Genomic DNA, 24,427 nt, shown 5'->3' with positions numbered 1-24,427 from the left:
AAGCGACCGCACTGATACTCCTCTTCACATTCAGAGACATCATGCCTAAAGTACGCAGTTTAGCTTGTGCTAGTTAGAAACAATGAGGGCGACAGCGACAGTTGATTTGCGACGCTCCAAATTACCGTAATATCTGTATAAGGAGCACTAGTCAGGTCAAACAACATACCTGTAGTTTCATTTATATTTTGTACATTCTATTGTACTATGTATATTTTGTATAATGTTTATTTTTGTACAATTAATAATTAATAACTATTTTTTCATATTTAATTCGCCTAACTGTTGACATTAAAACAAGTACTTTGCAACAATATTACTCTCCCCTGCTCTGATTTATATATATTACATTATTATTATTATGTTAATAGTAGAGGTAGTAGTGATAGAATTAGTAGTAATATATTTAACACTGCATTATACAGAACTGTACTATTTATGTTACTTATATTGTATATTTTGTTGCATTTTATATATATTACGTATTGTGATATCATTATCAGTGAGTATATACATAGTGCATATATTAAACACCCCATATATGTATTTTGATGTATATTTTATTTATGATTCATACTTATACCTATATAATTATATTTATATGATGTAGTTCATACAGCATGGTTACCCACCTGTGTTTACAGTAGGACCCTTAACAAGTCTTTACCTCAAGAAGGATTTCAGAGTTGCACAATTGGACACATTTGCACAATTATTTGCACTATTCATCCATAATGTCTTGTATAATGGTATTCTAATGTACTGTACATAATGTACAGTACAGCTTTTGAAAGTAATTTCTTTGCTTTCGTTCATGTATTTTATTTTATCCATTGTATTTATATTTATTTTTCATCGGTTTTCTTACCTCTTAACCTGAATCTTGCGCTGCTGTATGTAACATGCAAAACCTAAGTCTGTCTGAATCTTTTCAATGAGTGCATACTGCCAAGTTCATAGCTCCAACTCTCGTGTAATGTTATACGTATGTTTCGATAAATGCAATTCCTCACATGGCTCATCCCTCACTGTTTGTCAAAGTTTATGTGCATCTCCACCACTGACATGCCACAACTACATTGATAATATTAAACTATTTCGTGTGTGATCACATGTTGTGGGTTCTGTTTCCTCGAAGCGCTCCGTAAAACCACGTGACGCAGCTCTCCGTGGTGTCAGAGTGGAAAAGAAACAGGTAAATTCAGTCTCTCGCTTATTGTGTGAGCGAGTCGGTTCGTTATATTTTCCCAACTTAGTAGTATCAATTTAGGGTTCAGGGATTATATCCTGTCCTAAATCCGACTAGAAGGTCGACAACGAGACCACTTGTCGGTCGGTTGTGTAGCAGTGTCTAATATTGAGCCGGGTTTCTGGTCAGTATTGCCTGTTATTTATTTTCATTTTAGGGGCCTGCAGGCCTACCTTTAGCCTCGGTGATTTCTATGTCGAGAGCCCGGCCATCAGATTCTACTGGTGGCAGAATGGTTGGGAGTGGTGGTGCAGTTTATGAAGCTACTACTTTGCTAACGCAGCTGACCGGCTAATGTTGCCTAGCTATGCAAAACGACGTTAGTTCATTAAGTTAACATGACGAACAGTCGTTAGCAGACAACTAGTGGTAAGTTAACGGAGTGACATGGGCGTCTTTGCTTTGGTCGAATGTGAAAGCTTCGCTGCTCGCTAGTAGCTGATTAGCTAGTTAACTTGTTGGCTATCAAGCTAAGTCAGCTAACGCTTACAACTCAACACTGTGTATATATAGCCAGTTATCGGCACTCAGTTAGCTGGTTAGCTAGCGGCTGTTAAAGTTAGCCTCGTTGTCGCCATGAGGTGAAGCCGTGAGAGGCGGAAGCCCACCGAGACTTCAACGCTTAATGCTTTCCCCTCAAGTATTAGCTAGTTGGCTAGCATTTTGGCCATGTGGCTGGCTAGTGGAATTGGATATGTTCGACGGGCCCTGGCTTTAGGCTTGTTTGTGGGCTAGTCCAAACAGGGTTTTACGTAACGTGTGCAAGATTAAGGATTCGCCGTCGATAGCAAGGTTAACAGTTTGCTGTCGAACAGAGATGTAGTTGGCTGTCTTACGTGTGTTTGTATCTTGTCTCTCATTTGATGTTCAATGCAGTGTAGATCTAGCTATCATGGGCTTTGTGATCTTATTCTGTCGTTCACAATGTAGGTTAACAAAACACCACCAAGGCTATATTGATTTAGAAAAACGTTGCATAGTGTGCCGTGTAAATAAATTGGCCATCGTTATGCACTTGAAGCCTTGAGTGCTGCAGCACCCAGTGCACCGTGGCACTCTTGCTTCCCGGGTCAAACCCGCGGCTAGCTTTGGTTTTAGACATTGCCTAAGAAATGGGTTGAAAAACACCCATTGTCAACCCTTTCCAGGCGTCTCTGAGAACAAAGCTGTTGGTGTCTTCTTGATACCCCAGCTTACTTCACCCCACTAGCTACCAGGCAGTTTGAGGAAGTAGTATTCAAGTGTACCAGACATCTACATGGCATAAGTAGGTCATAGTCACAGCTCTGTAATGCATCTCTCATCCTTCTCTCCTCAGGTGTTATTCCTTTGTAAATACTGTTATTTGTATATACTGTAAATGATGACGTCCATGGGCGGGAACCGAGCCCGGGGCAGCTGGGAGCAGACACAGGGGCAGACACAGAGCCAGACACAGCACAAGCAAAGGCCTCAGGTACCCTCACTTTCATCACCTGTCACACTGCCCAAATGCACAGTGCTTTGCACCAGGGTTAAGTATAGGCAAATCAAGTATTACTTGTTTTGGTAGATGGCAAGTTTCTGGCTACACAGCACACACACACCAACAATCGGGACAGTATTATTCAATATAACTTCAAATACCATATGCATTGCTCAACGTAATATGCTCTGTAAGATGTGAGAAATGATGCGTTTTTTCCTTTTACATAGCCTTTTGATAAGTTTCAAGTACACTAAAGCTAAAGACTCACTACAGGATAATCAGGACTGTGATATCATATTTTGACAATCGGGAGGGGAATCCCTGATTTTAGGCTTTGGGGATCACAGCTTCTGTTTGAACTACACTGATCAACTGATCTTATTTGACCAGCTAACTTCACCCAAGTTTGATAGTTATAATGTAACAAGCAGTTGTTAAAGCGTGTGTGATGATTGTAGAGTCTAACAAGACCTCTAGTAGCCAAGGTTTTTAAATGTGTAAAGGGTAGAATTTATTTTCCATTTGCAATATTAACTGTGCAGGGGATAGAAATTGTCTTTCTTCAGTGCTACGATGTACACATTAAGAACAGATAGAATATAAACAGAACACAGTTCTAGTAAGTACTATTTAGTTGAGTCTGTTCACGCCCCTTTGACAAAATAGCAAAAGTGTTTTCACTGCATAACGTCACACTGTAACCATAATTTTTTTAGTTAATAACTTTAGAGCTAGACCTAGAGGTATTATAAATTGCTAAATATGAGTTTGTCCTTTCTGCTTTTTACAAGAATGCAAATCTTCTGTTTGTTGCAAATATTGGATGTTTCACTCCTCTTGGAACAGGCTACCGCAGAGCAGATCCGACTCGCGCAGATGATTTCAGACCACAATGATGCAGACTTTGAAGAGAAGGTCAAACAGGTGAGCAGACTTGCATGCTTTTGTCCTACTTCAGCTTTCCTGTGTAGTTTTTCTTGCTCCTTTGAAAATGGTTAAGAAGCACTACTTTGTTTACCTTTTAGCACAGGTGCATATAATATTGCATTGGGTGTGTATGTATGTGTCTCTATATATTGTGCTTTGCAGATTTGGTTTGTCATCAAGCAGCATTCAATGCATTATATTAAGGCTGCGATGTTGGCGGATTGTCCGAGCTACATGAGTCTTGAGAAACTTAAGGACTATATTGAAATTCACATTCTGTGGATAGCCTTAAAATGTATTAATTAGTTATGGTAATGATAGGAAAAATGCTTTAACGATGTTTTTTGTTTAAGGCACAATCCTCAGTTTCTCCCTCAGTTATTAGAAAGGGACCAAGCAAGCATATTTGGTCCATTTCTTTTGTGCTTGTGTTAAGAGGTTAAAAGCGGAGGTGCCATCTTGGATATTACTGGCTGCTGTTAGTAAATTAATCTCAGCCATTTCATACTATTGACAAACTATTGAATTGCTCTAGCTCAACTCTATCATACATTTGATATCTGCACTCAAGCCAGATAACCTTTTTATCCTACCACCTTTTTGTCCATGTAGCTTTTAAATTTATTTTCAATGTTGTTATACAGAACCTGGCATTAAATCATATGTGGTCTGTCCACATTAATGATTAAGTCAAAGTAAAAAAAAAAAGAAAGACCCTAAAATGGCATCCAAGGTCAGAAAGCTCTGTAACCAGGTCATCAGGACCTCTTGATAAAATGGTTTATCTTTTGCATACTCGATGATAGTGTGTAATTATTTCACAGACATTAAAAGAAGGCATGGTGTCACAGTCTTTATGGAAAATGAATGTTGTGTTCAAGTTACTGAAGTGATCAAGATGCTGAATCCCTGCTGGTAGCTGACGTGCAGTTTTGTAGATAATCATGTGTTCTGATTCTTAAATATTCAGCATAAGTCTACACAAGAATCTTTTTATGAATGAGACGCCAGGAGTGTCAGCTAGGGGTCACCTCTATGTCTCATCATGCCACTCGTCTTTTTCCAGCTGATTGACATCACAGGCAAGGACCAGGATGAGTCTATGATCGCGCTGCACGATTGCAACGGGGATGTCAACAGAGCCATTAACGTGTTGCTGGAGGGTAGCCCAGACACTGTGAGTATTGGCTTTGTGTGAGGGCTCAGCACTGTGGGTGCCAGATTCTGGAGAAATCAGTGCCACACTGGGTTAGATAACTATGATATTGGACTACCAGTTTACGCTGTATGAGTTGGGCTTCTGTGAAGGTTTAGCATGGTATGCACATGGACAGAGACAGTGGTTTCCTAGTTTAGACAAAGCTGCATGTACAGGTACATAAAGAAGTTCACGGTAAACACATTTTCTGTACTTTCCATGTTGGTCAGTTTGTCACTTCCGCATGCCCCTTGTATGTTTTCACTGGCCAGTTAAGCTTAAGCTTTGATATAAATGAAACTAGAACATAGGGGGAATTGAAACCAGAAAGAGTGGAAATGTCTCTTGCCAACACATTAATCAGACCTGATAAGGGGTTGTCAGCTACTTGGATTGTCAAGATACATGCTCGGTGGGGACTTTAAAATGAAGTAGTTCAATATGGCTTTGTGGCAAATTACCGACAAGACTTTGTAATTTGAAGTAGCTGCTGCCATGCTCTGTTCCACATAATTTTAAGTTGCTGCATCTTTGAGAAACTCGGAATTGGAATCAAACTCAGAAGTAGTCTATACTTTCCATGTGGTGACTAGAAACAATTTTTTTTATAACCAGTCGGCTCACTGGCCGACAACTCAATTTTCTCAAGTCAGTGCCACACTGACCTCCAGACAACACTCAGCATCGTTTCATTGTTTATGAATACATTTCTTTTAGTTTTGATCATATTTTGGCTGGGCAGATTTTCCTATTTGCTGGCAGTGGTCTACAAATACGCTTAAATTGACCTTCACTTTTCTTCAGTGGTTGTTTTCTGCCTTGATGACTCAGTACAAAGTCAAGTAGAGTTCAGAGTCCAGCAGTACATTGACTTAAAGGAACAACCGTGAAAGCTGTCTTTATTTCTTCCTAAGGACTCTTGGGAAATGGTGGGGAAGAAGAAAGGGGTGTCAGGCCAGAAGGAGACCAATCAGGCAGAGGCCGGAGAGGAAGGAAAAGAGAACAGGGAGAAAGGAGGAGAGAAAGATGTAGCACGTCGTCGAGGTGGAGCTCCACGCAAGGGCCGTGGTGCCAGCAGGGGACGAGAGTGTAAGTGTTTACCATTCCTTTACTGTGGCTTCACTTTTTTTTGAGAGAGAGCTCCATGTTCTTAACATTCAGGAATATTTATGCCTAATTTGTTAACACTTAGTTGCCGATCGATCACTAACCACAGGCCTGTTTCATCACATTTGCAACGATTTACAACATGAGATAATTTCGTCTTTTTGACACATTTTTCTAATCAAAACAAATGCTATACTTGTGACCCATGCGTGAGCCCTGTAGGACTCGCAAATGTATCTGCAATTTGTGAGTGACAGTTATTTGACAAATAAGGCATTACTTCTTGAACAGCCTTCAAAATAATAGTCCCCTAGTGGTTCATCAATGAGAGGTTTTAAAAGAAAAGAAGCAGTAGAAAGTGTTTGGTTTGCATGAATAGTAGCATGTACACTTCTGGGAACAGTGGCCACTGTCTGTTTGATAAAGAAGAAAAGAAATGTTGCACAGGTGCCACAGAATTACTGAAAGAATCGCCTGCATAGTAGTAGAGTACAGTGACAACATGTCTTGGTTTGAAGATGGAGATCAACATGTCGTAGGTCAGCTCCATTATCCCCTGCCTCGATGCAGCTAAAGTGTGCTATTAAAGGGCTATCTAAAAGGGTTCAAGGTTGTGGTTGTGTGTCCCGTCTCTGCCAACACGGCAGTAATCACCTATTTAGTAGCTTTTTATGTTTAAGTTATGGTACCGTCTAGTCATTTGCAGCCCACCAGTGGACCCTCCTTAACCCTAACTGTGGTCCTGATGGCCAGCAAGAGATTTGTCTTCATTTTGAATGAAGGGCTACTCAGGCTCTTAAATAGTACAACAACTAAGGCATTTTTGATACAGTTTCTCTCCAAACTATAACATATTTTAGTTTAAATTATTATTTTGACATCTGCGTGAGTGTAGTGTCAAAATCGGATGCCTTTCTCTCTCTTCTTAACTCAAGTTCGTGGTCAGGAGAATGGCTTGGATGGAGGCAAGGCTGGAGTAGCTGGAAGAGGTGCCGAGCGAGGCCGAAGGGGAAGGGGCAGAGGAAGAGGGACTGTCGGTGAGTGACTGTAATCCTCTTTAGTCGTCATCTGTGAAGGAAATGTATCTAACCAAAACAAGGAGGGGATTGAGGGAATTGGGGTTATTTTTTCTTAAACGGCTGCCATTCTTTCTTGTGACAATAGTTGTCAAACCAAGAAACTGAAGTAAGCTCTTGTTGTTTCCCCAGGAGTATCTGGACGGCGAGGAGGCAGATTTTCAGCGCAGGGCATGGGGTAAGTGAACACCTGCGTTGCCTAAAACCAGAGGGCCTTTTGTTCCACTTTTACCTGTTGCCATGGTCACCAGAGAGCAGGACCCCAGCCTATTGTTTAGCCTTAATCCAAAGGAGGGAGGACATACGTCAGCCAATGGGATGGAACAGTGTGGGCCAAATATCTCTCTTCAGAGAGTGCACAGTGTCTAAACATTTTATTTAGACTGGAATTTTGACAGATCCACTAAGAAGGATGTCAGGGACCAAATTGGTTAATTTAAACAGTCTCTGCTCTCTGGCCCTTGGCTGTAGCATAATTCCGTTGTATTCTGCTTGTTCTGTGTCAGTTTGTGTGTGCAGTTAATGTCAGTTAATGAGTTAACGTCTTAGAATGGCAGCTTGACTAGTAGGTGTCATAACAGAGGAAGTACTTCTCAACTGTGATGACATTCTTGATTCATGTCATTGTCATTTAATGGGTAACATCATACAAGGACTTCAGTTGTCATAACAAATTTCTTGCCTGTGATAATTAGTCAGGTGTGACATGATGTTACCCTGCAGTTAAAGATCTTTGAATCTTCTTGGGGTCTGCTGAAGTAACACATTTGATATGATGTGGCTTTCTCTAGTGAGGTCAAGTGCTGAGTGGCTTCCTCCCAAGACAAGCCTGAATGTAATTTTCACTCTTACTAAAACAAAGTATTTAATGTGTACTTACTACTGTGCAGTTCCACAAATACGTATTTGAACACAGGAGGTAAAGCATAACCTGAGTGAAACTAAAAGTGGTAGTGCACACAATAACTAAAAGGTTTCAAAACCTCATAGGTCTTTAAGTATATCTGTAGTGTGTGGACCCAGATATTGACTTGCATATCTCAAGGAACACTACAATATGCTTTGTTTCATATTGGTTATAATATAAGCTTGTTGGTGAGCTGAGTGCTGGGGCTTCCCACCTGCAATCGCATGCAGTGCTGGCTGAGGTGTTTTCATATTACCTAACCCCCCCCCCCCCCCCCACCTCATGCCACACAACAGTTCTGAGATTGCTTTTGCTTCTTGCTGCTAGCAGACACAGTTTACCAGCTTGGCTTCAGCGTCAGTTAAACACAATTACTTAAATGAAACGCGTGGCTTTAAAGGAAGCTGTCTTAACACAGATAAGATCTTTGATCAGTTTGATAAGAAGATAGTGGGCAAGTTTGCTTCTGTGTGTGTCATTGGTACTTTGTGCTGGTACATTTGAGATGCTAAGGCAGCTTGTACCATTCACCAATATTCTACTTAAAAATTAATCAAACTAAATGAAGTGAGGGAATGGAAACGAGTACCACACTTCATTACTGATGAGTAAGCTGAGATTTGTTTAAAGTTGGTGTAAACCTTAAATGACTAGCATGAAAGGAAGAATATTTATAAATTAATTCAATATTATCCACAAATCTTTATTGCTTTCAGCCAAATGTAACAGTAGGTTGTAGATGAAGAAAACCTCAAGAATCTGCCAAGAATCTCAGACACAAATTCACTCACTCTTTCATTCTGTAGCCAATAGGAGGGATGAGGAGGTATTCGGTAATTAGTATGATGGGTGATGCTAGCTGGATATCTCAGAAAATGGAAGTTACGTGATACCTGTGTCATTAAGCATAACCAGTTTAGCTAAGTTAGTACTACTTCACTAAGTGTAGAAATCCTCATGGTTCTAAGACTCTCAGGCAAATGTATGTGTTCAGTGTTTGGTACCATAATAGTTACTGAAGTGATAGAACCTCTTATTTTAAAAAGGTACTTAACCATAATTCTGCTGTCTTATTTTTCACCTTGTAGGAAATTAGGGATCGTTTTGCTGGTGTAAAGTATTGGCTCATCGTGGTTTTAAAAATTGTATTGAATCACTGTCCCATACGGTAATGTCAATATCACATCCAGAGTAGTGTTAACTGCAGCATGTTTCATAGCTGCATATATCAACCTCCTCCATCACTGATTTTGCTGAGTGTAAAGGAGATCCATTCATTATGTAGCCAGTCGTATTCACTTGTACCACAGCATTGGTTGGCTCATTTACAGTGCTGCCTCTTTGGGGTAACTGTTAGCTGCCTTTGTATTTGAAGTCTTCAGTTGAGTTTGCCGAAAAGAAACAGAGGGAAGAGCTGGGAGTCCCATTGTTTTATCCATACAGGCCTCTCAAAGTTGGCGTGTATACAAACCCCCTGAAATTTGTTTATTTTGTAGGACACAGCAAGTATGTGTTTGCCATTTTCTACTTTTAAGAAAATAACAATGAGACATAGCTGACTTGAGATGGAGATTGCTTTCAGAGGAGGAGATATTGAGTGCTGACTGATGCATTCACAACAGCGTCCCGTGTGGTTGTTCAGTAATAGCTTTTAGATGATGCCGCTGTGTGATGGAAGTGATTGAAATTCCTGAGGTTGTTTGGGCAGAAACTGCATCAATGACAAGATTACTGCATTTACTCTTGCATAACTGCTCTCATCTAGCAACAGTTTTTGTGTTTGTGGCTGCATTGTGTATACTTGTGATGACTTGGGTTTCTTTGACTGTGTATTTACCCACCATGACTAAAAGCACACTGGCTTGCCTTGCATTGTAGAGTGACTGACAGGTGTAGAGTGTTTGTTACAGTACTGGCACAGGCAGATCGAAGGCATTTTGCTTACGCTGTTGCTCTGGATGGTGGTCTGAAAAACAAAAGCTCTTCTACTTTGACTTTGTTGTGCTTCTTGTAATTGTTGCCATTATTTTTCCTCTAAAGCCAGATTGATAAGGGGCCCAGATATGATATTGCAGGAGGTGAGAGGTGAGTGCATCGCCTCTGGTGTGTCTGTTATTCTTGCTTTCTATGGGGAGACTTTTGAGTGCCATAAAACAGGATGATTTAATATAAGACATTATCAAAACAAAGTATTACTCCTCATTCTATTAATAGGATATGAAAAAGACATGACTTTCCTGAAATTTGATGTTAAATCTGTTCACGTAAGCCACTATAAATGCCCTCAGATTTTCACAGGAAGGATCTTAGACAAATAATGAAAGCGGCTTGGCTTGACTCAAAAGAAAAGTGTTCATCATGTTGCTAGGTTGCACTAGCTGTAATTTTCTTCGCATACACGGATGTGTCGGATTAATGAAAGACATCCAGTACCAGGAAAGAGTTTTTGAGGAACAACAAAAACAGTATTAAATGCTTAAACCTCCATATTTGCATGTCTTGACTGTACAAACTCTCAAAGACATTAATGGTTACACTTCAGTCTCTTATCATTTCCTCTTCCTGTCTTCCTGCCACAACCTCAGTCACTCCTTTTCTGAAGTGTTTCTAATGGCTAAAAAGCCCAATGATGATAACCACAGTGCTGGGGATTTATTCACACAGAACCGATACATACAGTGCTATATGCAGGCACAAAACCAACCATATCACTAGTGGTTTGATGCTCTTAAGAATTGAACTGGGGTCTGCTTCTGCTTAACAATTTCAAAACTTTGACCTGTAGTAGGTAAGTTCAAAAATGGACCCCAGATTTTTGTTGTGTGTGGGCCCCCAGCTGTGGCTGATGTGTTGTTGTTTTTTTGTAGTGCTGACAGCCCTTCAGCTGTTTGGTCAGTACAAACACTCAATTCTCAACTAAACCCTCTTGTCGCTTTCTTTCCCAGAACATTCAACCCTGCTGACTACGCGGAGCCAGCCCAGACAGAAGAAAACTATGGGGGCGGCAGCACCTGGAACAACACAGGAAGCGTGGAGATGGAGGAGGGAGCTAGTAAGTTAATTAAGAAATGTTGCCCTCCAATAAGAAGTTAATCTTATCTATGAGGCATCTGTTTACCATCCAAAAAATCATGCTCAGCATCCCAAAGAAGCTCCAGCAGTAAAGATGAAAGGAGGGTTCACTTGCGTTCAAAGGATACTTGCTTTTTGATGCTTTCGTCGTCAACCATGCACACTTTTTACAAATGCCAGAATCCCAGACATATTGTTTTCCTCTCAGATATTTACATACAGATGTTTATGTGTCCAATTGACTAAAGGATAATCCTCTCTTTTCATTACATTCAACTTTGATCTCCTCGCCTCTGTCTTTTTCTCTAGGGTTGGAATACTCTGCAGGAGAGGGAACAAATTACCCACCCAAGTTTGACTCTGCTCCTGGTAAACCTACCTTCACTTCTCTGTTGTTTTTATACATCCTTTATTCTGTTTGAAGCTCTGCCCATCTCAATAGTATTGATCTGTTTCTCGTTGACTCATAGGTGCCTGGAGGACTGCCACAGAGGAGTGGGGCACTGAGGACTGGAATGAGGATGTGAGTGTTTCTGGGCTTAACCTCATGCAACTATTGTAGACCTCTAAACATAACATTAAGTTAGAACTTCTAAAGAAAAATCTAATCTTTTTGGATGTTGACTTTTGTTCTTCCAACTATAACGTCTTCTGTCTTCTACGCTCTCTTCCTCTGCAGCTGTCAGAGACCAAGATATTCACAGCTTCCAGTGTGGCGTCCATGCCTCTGCCTCAAGAGAATGTTACCATCACCAAAGGACAGAGGTGGGTCTCTTGACTGACTGACTGGAGCTTTCCAGCAAATTGCTTTACCAGGAATTGGTTCAGAGAATAATGGGCTTAACATATCAATGTCAGCCTGTCATTTAACTTGATAGTTAAGTTGACACCCGTCAACATTTTGGCGTTCCAACCCATGAGTACTCGGTAGTCATTACTACATTATTACATGAGTACTCGGTACTAATGTAGTCGGAGTGCGCTCTGCTGGACAAACTATGTGATGACACAATTTGTAAACTACCCCAAACATCTTGTTCTGTAAAAAGAAAAAGTTTTCTTATCTGTGCGTATCGGACAGCATGCATATATTTGTGATAGGCCGATTAAAATTTGATGATCATTGTTCAAGTCAAATGTGAAGAAATATTTATAGGTTCAAGCTTCGCAATTATGAATATTAGCTGCATTTCCTTGTCTTGCACTTTAGTAAACTAAATATCTAAAACATAATATATGTTTGTTAGAAAAAAACAATAAAAAGATGTCACCTTGGAAAATTAGGATAGATATTTTTAATTATTTTCTGATGTTTTATTGACAAACGATTAATTGTGAAAATAATCTGCAGATTGATTATTGTGAATTTAAATGTTCAGTAGTTGCAGCTCTTAAATAATTATTTTTTTATCCATATTGGGGGGGGAAGAAAAGGTTAGATTGACACACATGGCATTTTAAATGTCTTCTTGTCATAATTAATATTTCCACCTTACTATAGGATTGACCTTGCGGTGCTCCTGGGGAAGACTCCCCCGTCCTCCTCCTCAGAGACAGAAAACCCCCCCATGGAGGCCACCCAGCCCCCCTCCTTGTCCCAATCACTGGTTTTCAGCAACTCCAAGCAAGGGGTGCCACTCTCCCAAACATCCTCCAGCACCCCTTACACCCAACACAGCATGGTGAGTCTCACCCAAAAAAACACTAAAGCTGTTATTAATGACGTGGCTAAATGCACACAGGCTCTTAGATTTTGATGCAAATTGTCTCTAAACTTTTAAACACTTCCAAACCTGTCATAATTTAATAATCTATTGACACTGTAGGTCAGCATGCTGAGCAAGGGATTCGGGGATGTGGGGGACCCTAAAGGAGCTAGCACAGGGACCACTGGCTCTCAGTTCCTGGAGCAGTATAAAACAGCCCAGGCACTGGCCCAGCTGGCAGCCCAGCACTCCCAGACTGGACCTCCCAACACAACCCCTTCATCCTGGGACACCAGTGCCACCTCACTGGGACAATATGGTGAGATGACATCCTACTGTAAATACATCACAAGTTATGAATCAAACTATGTAAAACTGTTTAATGCTTTCTTCTCCTTGAACATGTTATGTTACATGTTGATATCATGTACTATCATATTTAATAATATAGATATTTGTTCTTTTACAGTGTAGGACAACCAAACTGCTCTCAGGGTGTCTTTCCTGACTTCTATTTGCTTCCCTCCATTTTCCAGATATGAAGACTCAGCCAGAGTCTGCGGTCCATACACCTTTCACAAAGCGGCAGCCCTACCAGGCCGCCACCTCAACCTCGTCCATGTTGGATGTTTTCCTGCAGGACAAAGGCCTGCCTCCTTCCTCCTCGTCTTCTTCCTTACCCCAACAGACAACATCCTCACCCCATGTGGTGCCTCCGCCTGCTTCCTCCCTTCCCAAAATGGCAGCAGTTCCTTCTCTTGGTCAACAAGTTTCCCCCAGTTCCTCAGATGCCCAGAGTCCACTGCCTTTGCATCAACACAAACTCAAACAGCAGAAGAAGAGGACCTCCATTACAACAAAGGTATCATTCAATTAACAAAGTGAAGACCTTTTTAAAATGATGAGGGACGCATCACAAGGTCATGATTACAAAAATAGCATGTTGCATGAATGTAGTGTCTTGTGTGTGTGTGTGTGGGGGGGGGGGGGGGCATCCTTGGTCCCTGGACCCGGGATCATTTCTTCAATGTGGACTCAAAGGATTTGGGCTAAGTCCAGAAATGCTAAGGGCATTTCTCTTCCTCAGATTCCTGCAATGGCGGTAGAGATGCCTGGCTCAACAGACATCTCAGGCCTCAATCTTCAGTTTGGAGCGCTGCAGTTTGGGTCAGAACCAGTTCTACCAGAGTATGAGTCCGCCCCCACCTCCACAACACCAGCCAACCAGGTTCAGAACAGTCTCTACACTAGCCCCAGCAGGTTGGTACATACCGAAACACAACTCTGCAAAAGGTGTTCCAACATTTTCACAACTGTACTTTGGAAGGGAAGAAAACATATCCTAAACACTTGGCAGGTCAACAGAAACTGTTTTATATTTGTAACTTTTCCATGAGGTATTTAATGTCCTGCCCTTGTGCTACATGGTGGCATCTGGTGTTGTCAAGACACATTATTGTGAACAACTCAATATGTTAGAAAGTTCTTATTTAGACCACAAGAAACTCCTGAAGAGTGGTTCATCTTATGATTCGATAGCAGAGCACCTTTTTGGAGATGCATGTTAACAGTGAAATATCTTATTGTACCATTTTTATTATGGCTGGACATTAAGAAGTTGCACCATTTATTAGAAGTAATGATAGATTTAAGTGCATGTTCTAGTCTTCTAGTCAGAACCACTAATTGTTCTCTAAGAACAAAATCAAACTTCTTGTCGACACCATTACAATCTGCAGTGAGCCGACCAACCAGATGGACCTGTACGACCAGAGAGCGTCTCAGACACGGCGCTACCCTCCCTCAGTCTCCTCCTCCCCTCAGAAGGATATGCAGCCCAAGGTAAGGCCAAAGCTTCCCTTTTTCACTTAAACTTAATATGGCCTTGTGTTGGTATAGTGCTTAGAGGAGTGGTAGACAACATGCTTCACCCCCACTTGGTCCTGTAGAGCTCATTACTAGTGAAAGGCTTTGGCATTCACACCAGGAGACTTCCGCATTAAACCAAACTGATTGTCTGATTAAGACTTAAATATACAGAGCTCCACATCAGTGCATCAGTCGAAGTCACAGGTTTCAAACAATCATGGAATGGCAAGTTAAGATGCCCTTTAAAAAGGGACAATACTCCAGTTGCATTTATGTTGTACTACTATGGGCATTTTTGTAGACTGCATGTTTCAGGGGTCTCGAGGTTTAAAGTTCCTGTTAAAATTACAAAGGGAGCAGGTCTTCTTAATGAACTCCCTGCAAGTTGTGTTACTCTATCCACTCACTGTTCGAGTTTTTTGTTTTATTTGGTCATTGTAATGCACCACTGGTTTCAAACCTGACCTGTACTTAAAATGCTTGGCATATCAAACAAGCGTCTTAGTTTCCAATACCCCCAACACCCTTCTTATCAATGGCGTGTTTTCATAGAAACCTGTGAGCTCACCTTCGTTGTTGGTTTTACAGAATGGCTTCAGTTCAATACAAGGAACACAATCTGTGGAAGGTAAGCGTCTTTTTACAAAGCTCTTTTCTTTCGTAAAAGCATTCTTGAAATTGAGACATTTTCCCCACACATACATTTTTTTCCTGATCACTCTGGATTGGAATTCATTCCAGAAATCTCTTCTCTCTTTCTCCCCAGCTGCAGCAGGCTCTGCAGTATCAGTCAAGCCGGCCTCTGATTCAGTCACGCAGGCATCTGTCTCCAGCTTGGGCACTCTGACTGACAGCCCCGCCTCCTTGTTGACTACATCCAATCAGACATCCCATAGCACTCTGGGGCACAGTGAAGACCTGCCTCCGAGCACCATCCCCCCTCCCCAACATAACAAGTGAGATGCAGCTAAATGATCAAACATAATAAAGTAGGAAATTAACTAGTGTCTTCAGTTATGACCTCTGGGTGAACCAGTGTATCAGTAAATGTAATGTGGTTTGGCAATCGTTGAGGCGTGCTCTGAACCTTCCTGTCATTTTTTACAGTTCTCACCCATCACAACAGAACAGCCATGCTCCATCTTCAGTCCGGACATCCAACTCAAGCTTACTGGTGAGCTCTTTAAATGTTTTTCTTTTATTTATACCAGAATCTATCATGTAGACGTAGCATATTGTCTTTTGCTTTTTTTTTTTTTATGACCCTTGAATGAGCAGATTAGATGGGTGTTTTTTTTTGACCTGACAGAAAACGTGAGTTGTGTGTTCATGCTTATGCAGAACAGTGCATCTCCCTCCATCTCTGTGAGCATCTTCAAAGTTACAGACATACACATTAGACGTCCATTCAGTCTAATGGAAATGTAATCTCATTAGTCCTAACCGCATCTTGTTCTCTTCTTCCTTCCGCCTTACCAGCATCCAAGCGTAGACGGTGACTCCAGCCTCCACTCCTCTTCCTTCCCTTCCTCTGTCTCAGCCGTGCCATCTTCATCAGTCCCCTCCTCTTCCTCTGTGGCTGCTGCTGCGCAGGTGTCGCTAGGGGCCCCTCAGGCCTCCTCTGTGGGCTCTGCCACAGTTTCAGCCCCCTCCGGTCTCGGCCCCGTCAGCAGTCTGGCCATGGGCCTCAACACTGCCTCCATGGGTGCCCCAGCTGCAGCAGCCGCCACCATGTCGGCCTCCACGACGGCCTCCATTCCTCCTTCAGCTACTTCCTCATCCACACGCGGCTCAGCAGCATCCTCAGGTTAGACATAAACACAAGCACATGTGTCATTTTAGTGAAAAATACACTTTGTGTTTGATATCCAATCCTCTTCAGACAGTCTCGCTTCCAAATCGTGCATTATGAAATTGCTCACGTTGTCTGCCTTGCTCACTTTAATTTGTCAATATACAGGCAGTTAATTGTAGCCTTGGCAATTTGGTGTCAGGGCTTCAAAGTTCTGAATAACTAGCTGGTGAAATGGACTGTCAGGATTATACATGCATCTGTAGTTGGGTTTCATCATACAATGTCACTGCCTCAGCTGTGGTTTGACACAGTGTGTAAAGCAAGTAGAAAACAAAGAATAATTGCTGGAGAGCATTAAGTGGAGCTTGTCTGTGGTGTTAATACTTCTTTAATCCCTCATTTTGCACTGTTTTGATAGAAGCTATATATTTGACCGGGTGATAAATAAGTACCCCTCTAATCTCCTTGTGCCCAGGAGAGCTTGTTTGTTATGATGATGTATAACTGTGTAACCATTATGGTTGTTTGTGTGGTGAGGTGGCAGGAAGTTTCATATTGTATTTTGCAAGGTGTTTTGGGGTGTTTAAAAGATGTTTTGTATAAATTGTGCCGTTGCCCTGCCATGGTGCATCTATAGCTAAAAGATTGCTTGGAAAATATGTGCTTTTGACAGTGATCACCTTTTTATTAAAAAAACCTGATGTGACAGAATGTGACCCTATGCAAGCGTAATGTTTTTGTCTGAAGTGAGGTTGGATAAGTTGGTTTCCATTTCCTCATAGTCACTGGCAGGGTTTCCATGATTCTGACTCATCTTGCTCTCAGTTTGGTTGTTTCTCTGAAGCTTTTTTTCTGTCTGTCTCACACTAAAACGATTTGTTTTCCTCTCTACTCCCTCTGCCGGTGCATAGTTTGTCACGTGGTGCATTGCAGTCTTCTCATTTACTGATGCAGCTTAGTGATTGATTGTGCAGCCCTTCTTTGTGTGTCTAGTTTATTCTGTGATTTGACACTGTCAAATACGAATGTCGATACAGTATTTTCAGTGTGCATAGTTAAGCAAATGGTAAATTAATGTTTTTTTGTTTTTCATGGCTTTGTACCTACAGGGAAAGCACCTCCAAACCTGCCACCCGGAGTGCCCCCTCTACTGCCCAACCCATACATCATGGCCCCTGGACTACTGCACGCCTACCCTGTAGGTTCCTGCCAGGGTCAAATCAGTCTTTGTACAGTCTGAGCTTTACCCGAGTTTATGTTATGTAATTGATATAGTAATTTTCTGACTCATTTCTTGCTTTGTCTCAGCCTCAGGTGTACGGCTATGATGACCTACAGATGCTGCAGACAAGAATACCGCTGGTGAGTTTTGTTTTGTGCAAAGTCTTTAACTTAAAAACATTATCCACAAGTCATACTTCATTGCTTCATGGCTTGAATTTTTAACTTTCTCTCTCTCTTTCCAGGATTATTACAGCATCCCTTTTGCAACTCCCACAACAGCACTGACAGGCAGAGAGGGCAGCCTGACAAGCAATCCTTATTCTGGTGAGCTGTCCTCTAACAATAACGTCTTTTTTAAAAGTTGAGCTCACTGTATCTGTTCAGCCATTAGCTGCATGTTGAAGATAGATATAGAACAAATTGTTTATGATGATTCTCACAAAAAAACCTTCCATCCAGAGCATGAATGGTTCAACTTTTTTTTTTTTCTCTCCTGTCCTTTGTTTATTCATGATGTTGTTTTTATTTTTATTTTTTTTGTACTCAAATACTTGTCCTAACATCCCACTCTGTCCTGTCATCCTCCCTTTCTCGTATTTACAGGCGACTTATCAAAGTTTGGTCGAGGTGATGCATCATCCCCGGCACCAGCCACCACATTAGCTCAGACACAACAGAACCAGACCCAGACACATCACACCACACAGCAGCCCTTCCTCAACCCCGCGCTGCCGCCTGGCTACAGCTACACGAGCCTTCCATACTACACTGGCATGCCAGGCCTGCCCAATACCTTCCAGTACGGACCTGCTGTGTTTCCGGTAAGAGAACTTTAGTCTACACAAGCTAACTAACTTGTTTGCTTCTGTTACAGTCCTGCTTCTGCCCTGAGTTTGTTTTTTTCCCCTTGTTTTTAATCTCATAAAGAACAGATGCATCATAATCTCATGAGGAAAATGGGTGGGTTTGGACAGAAGCAGGCCTGTAACTGTGGCTAGCAAATAACATTTGATGGGTGCATAAATGTTCCACTGAGGAAGAGAAGATTTAGTCTCCATGACCTTTCCTCTGGTGGCACTATAAGATTGCATTCTTTTGGATTTTGATGACCTCAAGACAATCCTTGGTTCCCTTTTTCTGTCAGTTTAGTTTCTTTCTAGCTTTTCCCCACCTTGCTGACTTGATGACATTGCATGCCATGGTTTTGTTTTTGTTCAGGTGGCTCCTACCTCGTCAAAGCAGCACGGTGTGAATGTCGGTGTCAATGCATCAGCCACACCCTTCCAGCAGGCTAGTGGCTATGGTTCCCATGGATACAGCACTGGTGAGGCACTAAACCGTATTGAAACGCCGTGTTTAGAGGGTCATGCTGGTCCTGCTCTATATACTTGCATACCAATAACTCCGTGCTGATTATCACAATGCGCACATTGATTTCTCATTGGTGTGGAGTGCATATTTCATTTGAGCCCTGCAGCCTCTACAAGCATAAACATGATGCTTGTGTAAAAACGTTTGTTATGCTTGTGTCAAGGCAGTTGTTAATGGTTTGTAAAACATTCTTGTCTGCTGACTCTCACTTGAACTGTTGACCTCAAAGTTCAACAAAATGTTTTCAAATTGACCCTGAGCATGACTAATGTTCAGGTCTAGCTGTGTCAGAATATTGGAAATGCATCTGCATCTTGTACCCAGTTTTCATTGCCTGTACACACAAGGAACACGCCTCAATGATTCAGCTGTTTTATAATGGCAATAAAATGTTTATTATCTCCTCATGATAAAATATATGGGACTGCCATTTAAACCGAAAGGGAAGATGGGCTTGAACAGTGGCACCTGGCTATACCAGTTGAAATAACAGAGGGGTTAGATTATTGGTCTCTTGCTGTCTTCCATAGCTTGCTTTGCTCATTTCAGAAAGTGGAGTTTGTCCTTAGGCTTCACCTTCCACCACATCTCCTGCACACACATTCATCTTAAACACATCCACAAATGGAGCACCCATCATCCTCCCACATTTCTTAATGACTCCCCTTTGAGCCCATTTTTTTTCAGCAGTTTCATATTTTCCCAGCGGCCTTCTGGTATCTGCTCCATCACTTTATATTCTTTTTTTTCAGTGATGCTGTATTTTATTTTCGTACTTTGTAATTCATTACTCAACATCCAACTTTGGTCACTACATGTGCAACTCCTATTTGTTCTAAGCTGCACCATCTGCTGCTTTCTGCCATCACCCAACTCGAGCTCACTCTCCAACCCCCCCCCCCCCCACACAACCTGCCTGCCCCCTCACTTCCCCCACCTCCTCCCCTCAGACTTGGGTCAAATAGTACTTGCAAATGATGTTAGCGTTGATTCTGACTTGCTTGTTGTACCAGATGAGCAGGCTTTGCCACATAGACAATGCATTTGGTGTCAAAGTTCAGATAATTAGTTAAGTTTTCAGATGTCAGTATAGTTTCCAGAGGACTTGACACTATTTGTATTGTCACAATTTGGTAAAACCTGTCCATGTGGTAAACATTTTCAAACAAACGCTATGAATTATTTGCAAATGCTATCTGAGGCAGGTCTGCTTCCCCTGCCTGGTGTGTCTAACGCTGTGGGCTGCGGCTGTGTGTCTGACTGTTGCAGGCTATGAGGATGTGGGCCAGGCTTCAGGGAGTGGGGATTTCTGTAAGGGCGGATACGGCACTGCCGTGGCCGCTGCCGCTTCTGCACAAAACAAGCCAGCCAGCTCTGTCACCGGGCCTGGAGTCGGTGAGTGCCGCCACATGCCAAATTAAAACAAAAAGAAAAAAACCCTGTTCCTCCCGTCTTCCTCCTTGTGTCACCAATCATCCTTCTCCCCCTCTTCGCTCTCGTTCCTTTGCCTCATCGCTGATGAGCTGTGCCTGTGGGACGACCCGTCACATTACATACGCTTTTAGACAGCCCAGAGTAGCCTGCCTCTCTTACAAGCCTTGTCTGCCATTCTGTCTGTTACCTGTTCTCTTCCAGGGCAACTCATCATCAATCCAATCTGGTGTTTATATTCTAGACAGCTATGCTGCCCAATAATCAGGTTTAGAGTCTAAAATGTGGCAGGTCACAAAGGCTGTGGCTGCCATGAACTGATGAGTTACTCTGGTTGATGATGTCTCATTTTCCCTCCATGTTGCTTGCTCTTCACTCATGTTGTCATTGCTGGTATGTCCATCTCAAGAGTATCAAGTTCGCTGTCCTGTAGGTGAAGTAGGTTACAGCCCAAGAGAGAGAGCAACAAAATGTCTGTCACTTGATCAAACAATGCTGTGCTATGTAAGAGTGTGTGATTTTCTTTTTTTATTGATTACTCTTTCAGACACGCACGTTGTTGCGTAAATGTGATGGCAGTTTTATATGTTGGTTTCATGTCTGAATAAGCACCCGAGAACATTTCTGCAACACTTCCAGGACAAGTCTGAATCAGATTCATGTAAAGACTACAGCGGCACACAGGGATGAGCTTCTCTCACACTGACAATGGACATTATTTGAGGCTCCAACAGCAAAATAAGTTTGAAAATCCATCACTGCAGCCTGTAAAAGAACACAAACCACTTTTCTACCTTAATGTAGTATGATTATGTTCCAACTCACTGCTGTTTTCTAGCTGTGCCACAGCTTCAGATGTCAAATATCGCATTAGCATTGTTGCTCTTTCCGTAACGGTCCTGGAACATTTGTGCAATTGACTGAATGACAAAAAGTAATTTTAAGTCACTTTAACAGCTACATGGAGCCAGAAATGTTAACTATTCTATGTTTGCCAAGGGATTAGTACAGAACTACTGTTCTCCAATACATCACAAAGTTGTCTTTGATTTGCATTGACGTTGGAAGTCAACAGTTTTGGACTAAAACAAGTGTTGAAAAAAGGTTTGGCGTAAATGAATGTTGCTCACACTTTTTTTTTTTTTTTTTTAGGGTTGTTTTCACACTAAAATACGGATGTCTGCTTACAAGTTGCAATAGAGTGATTAAAACAAAAGGTGGAGGAGGAAGAAGCTGGATGTCATGTTAGACCTGTCACTGAACTCACTTCAGGATGATTTTGTCATGTGATAAGTCCTCTTCTTCACAGATTTTGACCAAAAAAATTGAATTCAACTATCAGGAATTTTAAGGCACCAACATTTTGTCATGTGCACACCAGTTGACACCTTTTTTGGGTCTTCATGGCGATACAGGGGGTCAGTGTGTTCAGTAACTACCAGATAGTCACATCTGAATCACTGTGGCTGACTGGAACTGATACGCTGTGACGCCATCTTTCTCATCTCTCTTCCTGTTTATCTCATCCCTCTTCATCTCCTCATCCTGTCTCTCTCTGCTGTCCTCACTAAAGAGAAATTCTACTGAAATCATCTATGAACTTATGACAGATTTTCATACATGAAATTTCCCAGGATTCTCGTTTTCTTTTTTCTCAGACACTTAAATTGGAGAAGGTGTTCCCACAAATATATAAAGTATCTATAGAATATTAGATTCCCTGTTGTTGGTACACCATATAGCACTTGTTAGAATCAGAATAAAACCATGTGGCTGGTCGTGGTTCGTTTGGTGGGTTTTCCTCAAGTCCCCTTTACATGCTCAGTTTTTGGACTCAATTTGTCTCCTCTGTCTCTGCAGGAGTCTCTGTGACATCAAGCAACACGGGAGTACCAGATATTTCAGGGTCTGTTTACACAAAGACGCAGGTAATTACACATCATTAATGTTTAGATAAATATTTCAAGACCCTCCTCAGGAAAGTACTTCATGCATATGGTAAAACTGCATCAATGAACTGACATGTCAACTCTTTGTCTCACTTCCTCCTGCAGTCGTTTGAGAAGCAGGGTTTCCATGCTGGCACGCCAGCAGCTTCGTTCAGCCTGCCCTCGGCTCTGGGGAGCGGGGGACCCATCAACCCTCCGGCTGCCGCTGGCTACGCCCCAGCCCCCTTCATGCACATCCTGGCACCACACCAACAACCCCACTCTCAGATTCTGCACCATCATCTGCAGCAGGACGGACAGGTAGCGTACATGCTTTTGTGTTTGTCTCCATCTGTTGGTGCAGGTCGCCTTCATGCCTGCAGTTCAGTTGGTTCAGACCAAGAAAACAAGATACTTGGTTGCCTTTTTTAGTTCTTTTTATTATAAACTATCTAAGAGGAGTGAACACTAAATTATATTGGCTGACAGAAAACTCATTCACTGTAGTCTTGCAGCACCAACGCAACATTGACCTGCGTGGGGAAATTAAATTCCAGTGACTGACAGCAGATCATGACGCACATAAGCACACCTTATGTTTTCACTTAGATTTGAGTATTGAGTATTATTAGTTGATTCTGCAACTGCAAAATAATGACCGACAGGTAGAAAAAGGACAAAAGAGATGTTGTATACCCTCTTATTACGAGGTGGAAAAGTTCCTGTTTGGCACAATGTTTCACTGCCTTTTTAATGAGGAACTGCCAAAATAAATGGAGTAGGACACAACCTTAGCACACCTCTGTTTTACTCCTTTCAACCTTCAGATCTATCAGGGAAAATCTCTACACTCACTTGCTGAAGCATATACTTGTTACCATGGTTGCAAAATGATCATGCATAAATATATTCATTTTTGACAGTTAACGATCAGCAGATGGATTTAAAACTAGTTTGACATTTGAATTTATGCTTAAAAAGTCACATCACAAAATACTGTTGTTAGTCAGCTTTGCTTTCAAGCCACTTAATTTATTTTATTCAGATTTTGAACTGTGTCTGTTCTCCCCTCTCGGCAGAGCGGCACTGGACAGCGCAGTCAGAACGCCTCCATTCAGCAGAAGTCTCAGATCAACAAGTCGGCATACAACAGCTACAACTGGGGCGCAAACTAACATCTACTGCCGGGGGCCCCCCCCACACTGTTGGGCTCATCACTCCTTCCGCAAACAGTCTCCACATGTAAACTCCCTCTTCCTCCTGCAGAGATTTCCCTCCCCAGTCTCTTGGCCCAGCACTCCTGTAGCTCTGACTGCGGTCAGAGGAGGTGCTGTGCCGAGAGAACGAGCACTGTAATGATGCATGGATGGGTGGGAGGGACAGGAGGGGCTTAGAAGAGAGGGGAGATTGGAGCTAAATGGTTATAGAAATACACCGTCAAGAGGTGAAATATTGAGTGTTGGGAATTTGTATCGTGTGTTAATGCCCCCGCCCCACCCCTTTTTTCTTTAACTTGTATGTAACATAGAACTGTTTTCTAAAAGAATGAACGTTTCCTGTATGGTCTTTTTCTTTTTTTTTTTTTTTTCCTCCCCACCCCGTCCCCCCTTTTTTTTTCCTCCTTGCTGATGGGGAGGACTGAAGTAATATCTGAAGGTGGGGGGACAGGCTGGTTTTGTATTTCTCACCCTCAACTCCCCAATCCTTCATTTTGGTGGAAACTCTTCCCTCCCACACAAAACACCCAAACACAATAATTTGCTTAATTGCTATTAAATGTTTTTTTTTGTTTTTTTATGTCATTTTAAGTTTGAAGAAACAATTCTCTAAATTGGTAGAGTTGTGAAGTTTATTTTTTACCAAATATAGATATATTATATATAAAGACATATAAGCAAGCTCACTGGCTTGGACTGTGAGGAAAGTGTGTTTGTCATGTGACTGCGTGCATGTTTGTACACACGGGGGCCATGGGTTGTGTACTGTGCTTTGTTTTCTGCCTAGCACAGGATTTTTCATTATCCAACACTTGTACAGTAACTGTGTTCCCATGAATTATAAATATGTTGCATAAAGGTCCCACCTCTTCTGCAAGAGAT

The 24,427-nt window shown here is 41.8% G+C and overlaps 1 protein-coding gene across 2 annotated transcripts; it reads left to right on the top strand.

Moving 5' to 3' along the window:
* The first annotated feature begins 1,238 nt into the window (after positions 1-1,238).
* ubap2l (ubiquitin associated protein 2-like) lies at positions 1,239-23,894 on the top strand. 2 transcript variants are annotated; one of them, XM_070921339.1, is made up of 30 exons: positions 1,239-1,373; positions 2,568-2,705; positions 3,564-3,641; positions 4,711-4,821; positions 5,757-5,931; positions 6,885-6,986; positions 7,158-7,203; positions 9,973-10,017; positions 10,878-10,984; positions 11,314-11,373; positions 11,475-11,527; positions 11,684-11,769; positions 12,506-12,686; positions 12,831-13,029; positions 13,247-13,572; positions 13,798-13,970; positions 14,450-14,552; positions 15,168-15,207; positions 15,346-15,535; positions 15,687-15,753; positions 16,059-16,386; positions 17,484-17,572; positions 17,689-17,736; positions 17,841-17,922; positions 18,202-18,419; positions 18,817-18,922; positions 20,239-20,364; positions 22,261-22,328; positions 22,455-22,649; positions 23,408-23,894. In XM_070921339.1, the coding sequence occupies exons 2-30, from the start codon at positions 2,610-2,612 to the stop codon at positions 23,501-23,503; spliced, it is 3,594 nt and encodes a 1,197-aa protein (XP_070777440.1). In that variant the 5' UTR covers positions 1,239-1,373; positions 2,568-2,609; the 3' UTR covers positions 23,504-23,894. The 2 variants fall into 2 exon arrangements, with proteins under 2 accessions (XP_070777440.1, XP_070777441.1); XM_070921340.1 differs by lacking the exon at positions 20,239-20,364 and having other exon boundaries at positions 17,683-17,736.
* Positions 23,895-24,427: the final 533 nt, after the last annotated feature.

This window comes from Enoplosus armatus, chromosome 16 (genome assembly GCF_043641665.1).
Source record: "Enoplosus armatus isolate fEnoArm2 chromosome 16, fEnoArm2.hap1, whole genome shotgun sequence".
Classification (NCBI taxonomy): domain Eukaryota; kingdom Metazoa; phylum Chordata; class Actinopteri; order Centrarchiformes; family Enoplosidae; genus Enoplosus; species Enoplosus armatus.
The sequence above is the reverse complement of the archived record's forward strand: the minus strand, read 5'-3'. Positions and strand labels throughout refer to the sequence as shown.

Bases quoted from the DNA above. Each gene is read 5' to 3' on its own strand.
- ubap2l (XM_070921339.1), top strand. From the start codon at position 2,610: ATGATGACGTCCATGGGCGGGAACCGAGCCCGGGGCAGCTGGGAGCAG. The intron at 15,536-15,686 runs GTGAGATGCAGC...CATTTTTTACAG, and splicing joins CCCCCTCCCCAACATAACAA to TTCTCACCCATCACAACAGA. The intron at 22,650-23,407 runs GTAGCGTACATG...CCCTCTCGGCAG, and splicing joins ATCTGCAGCAGGACGGACAG to AGCGGCACTGGACAGCGCAG.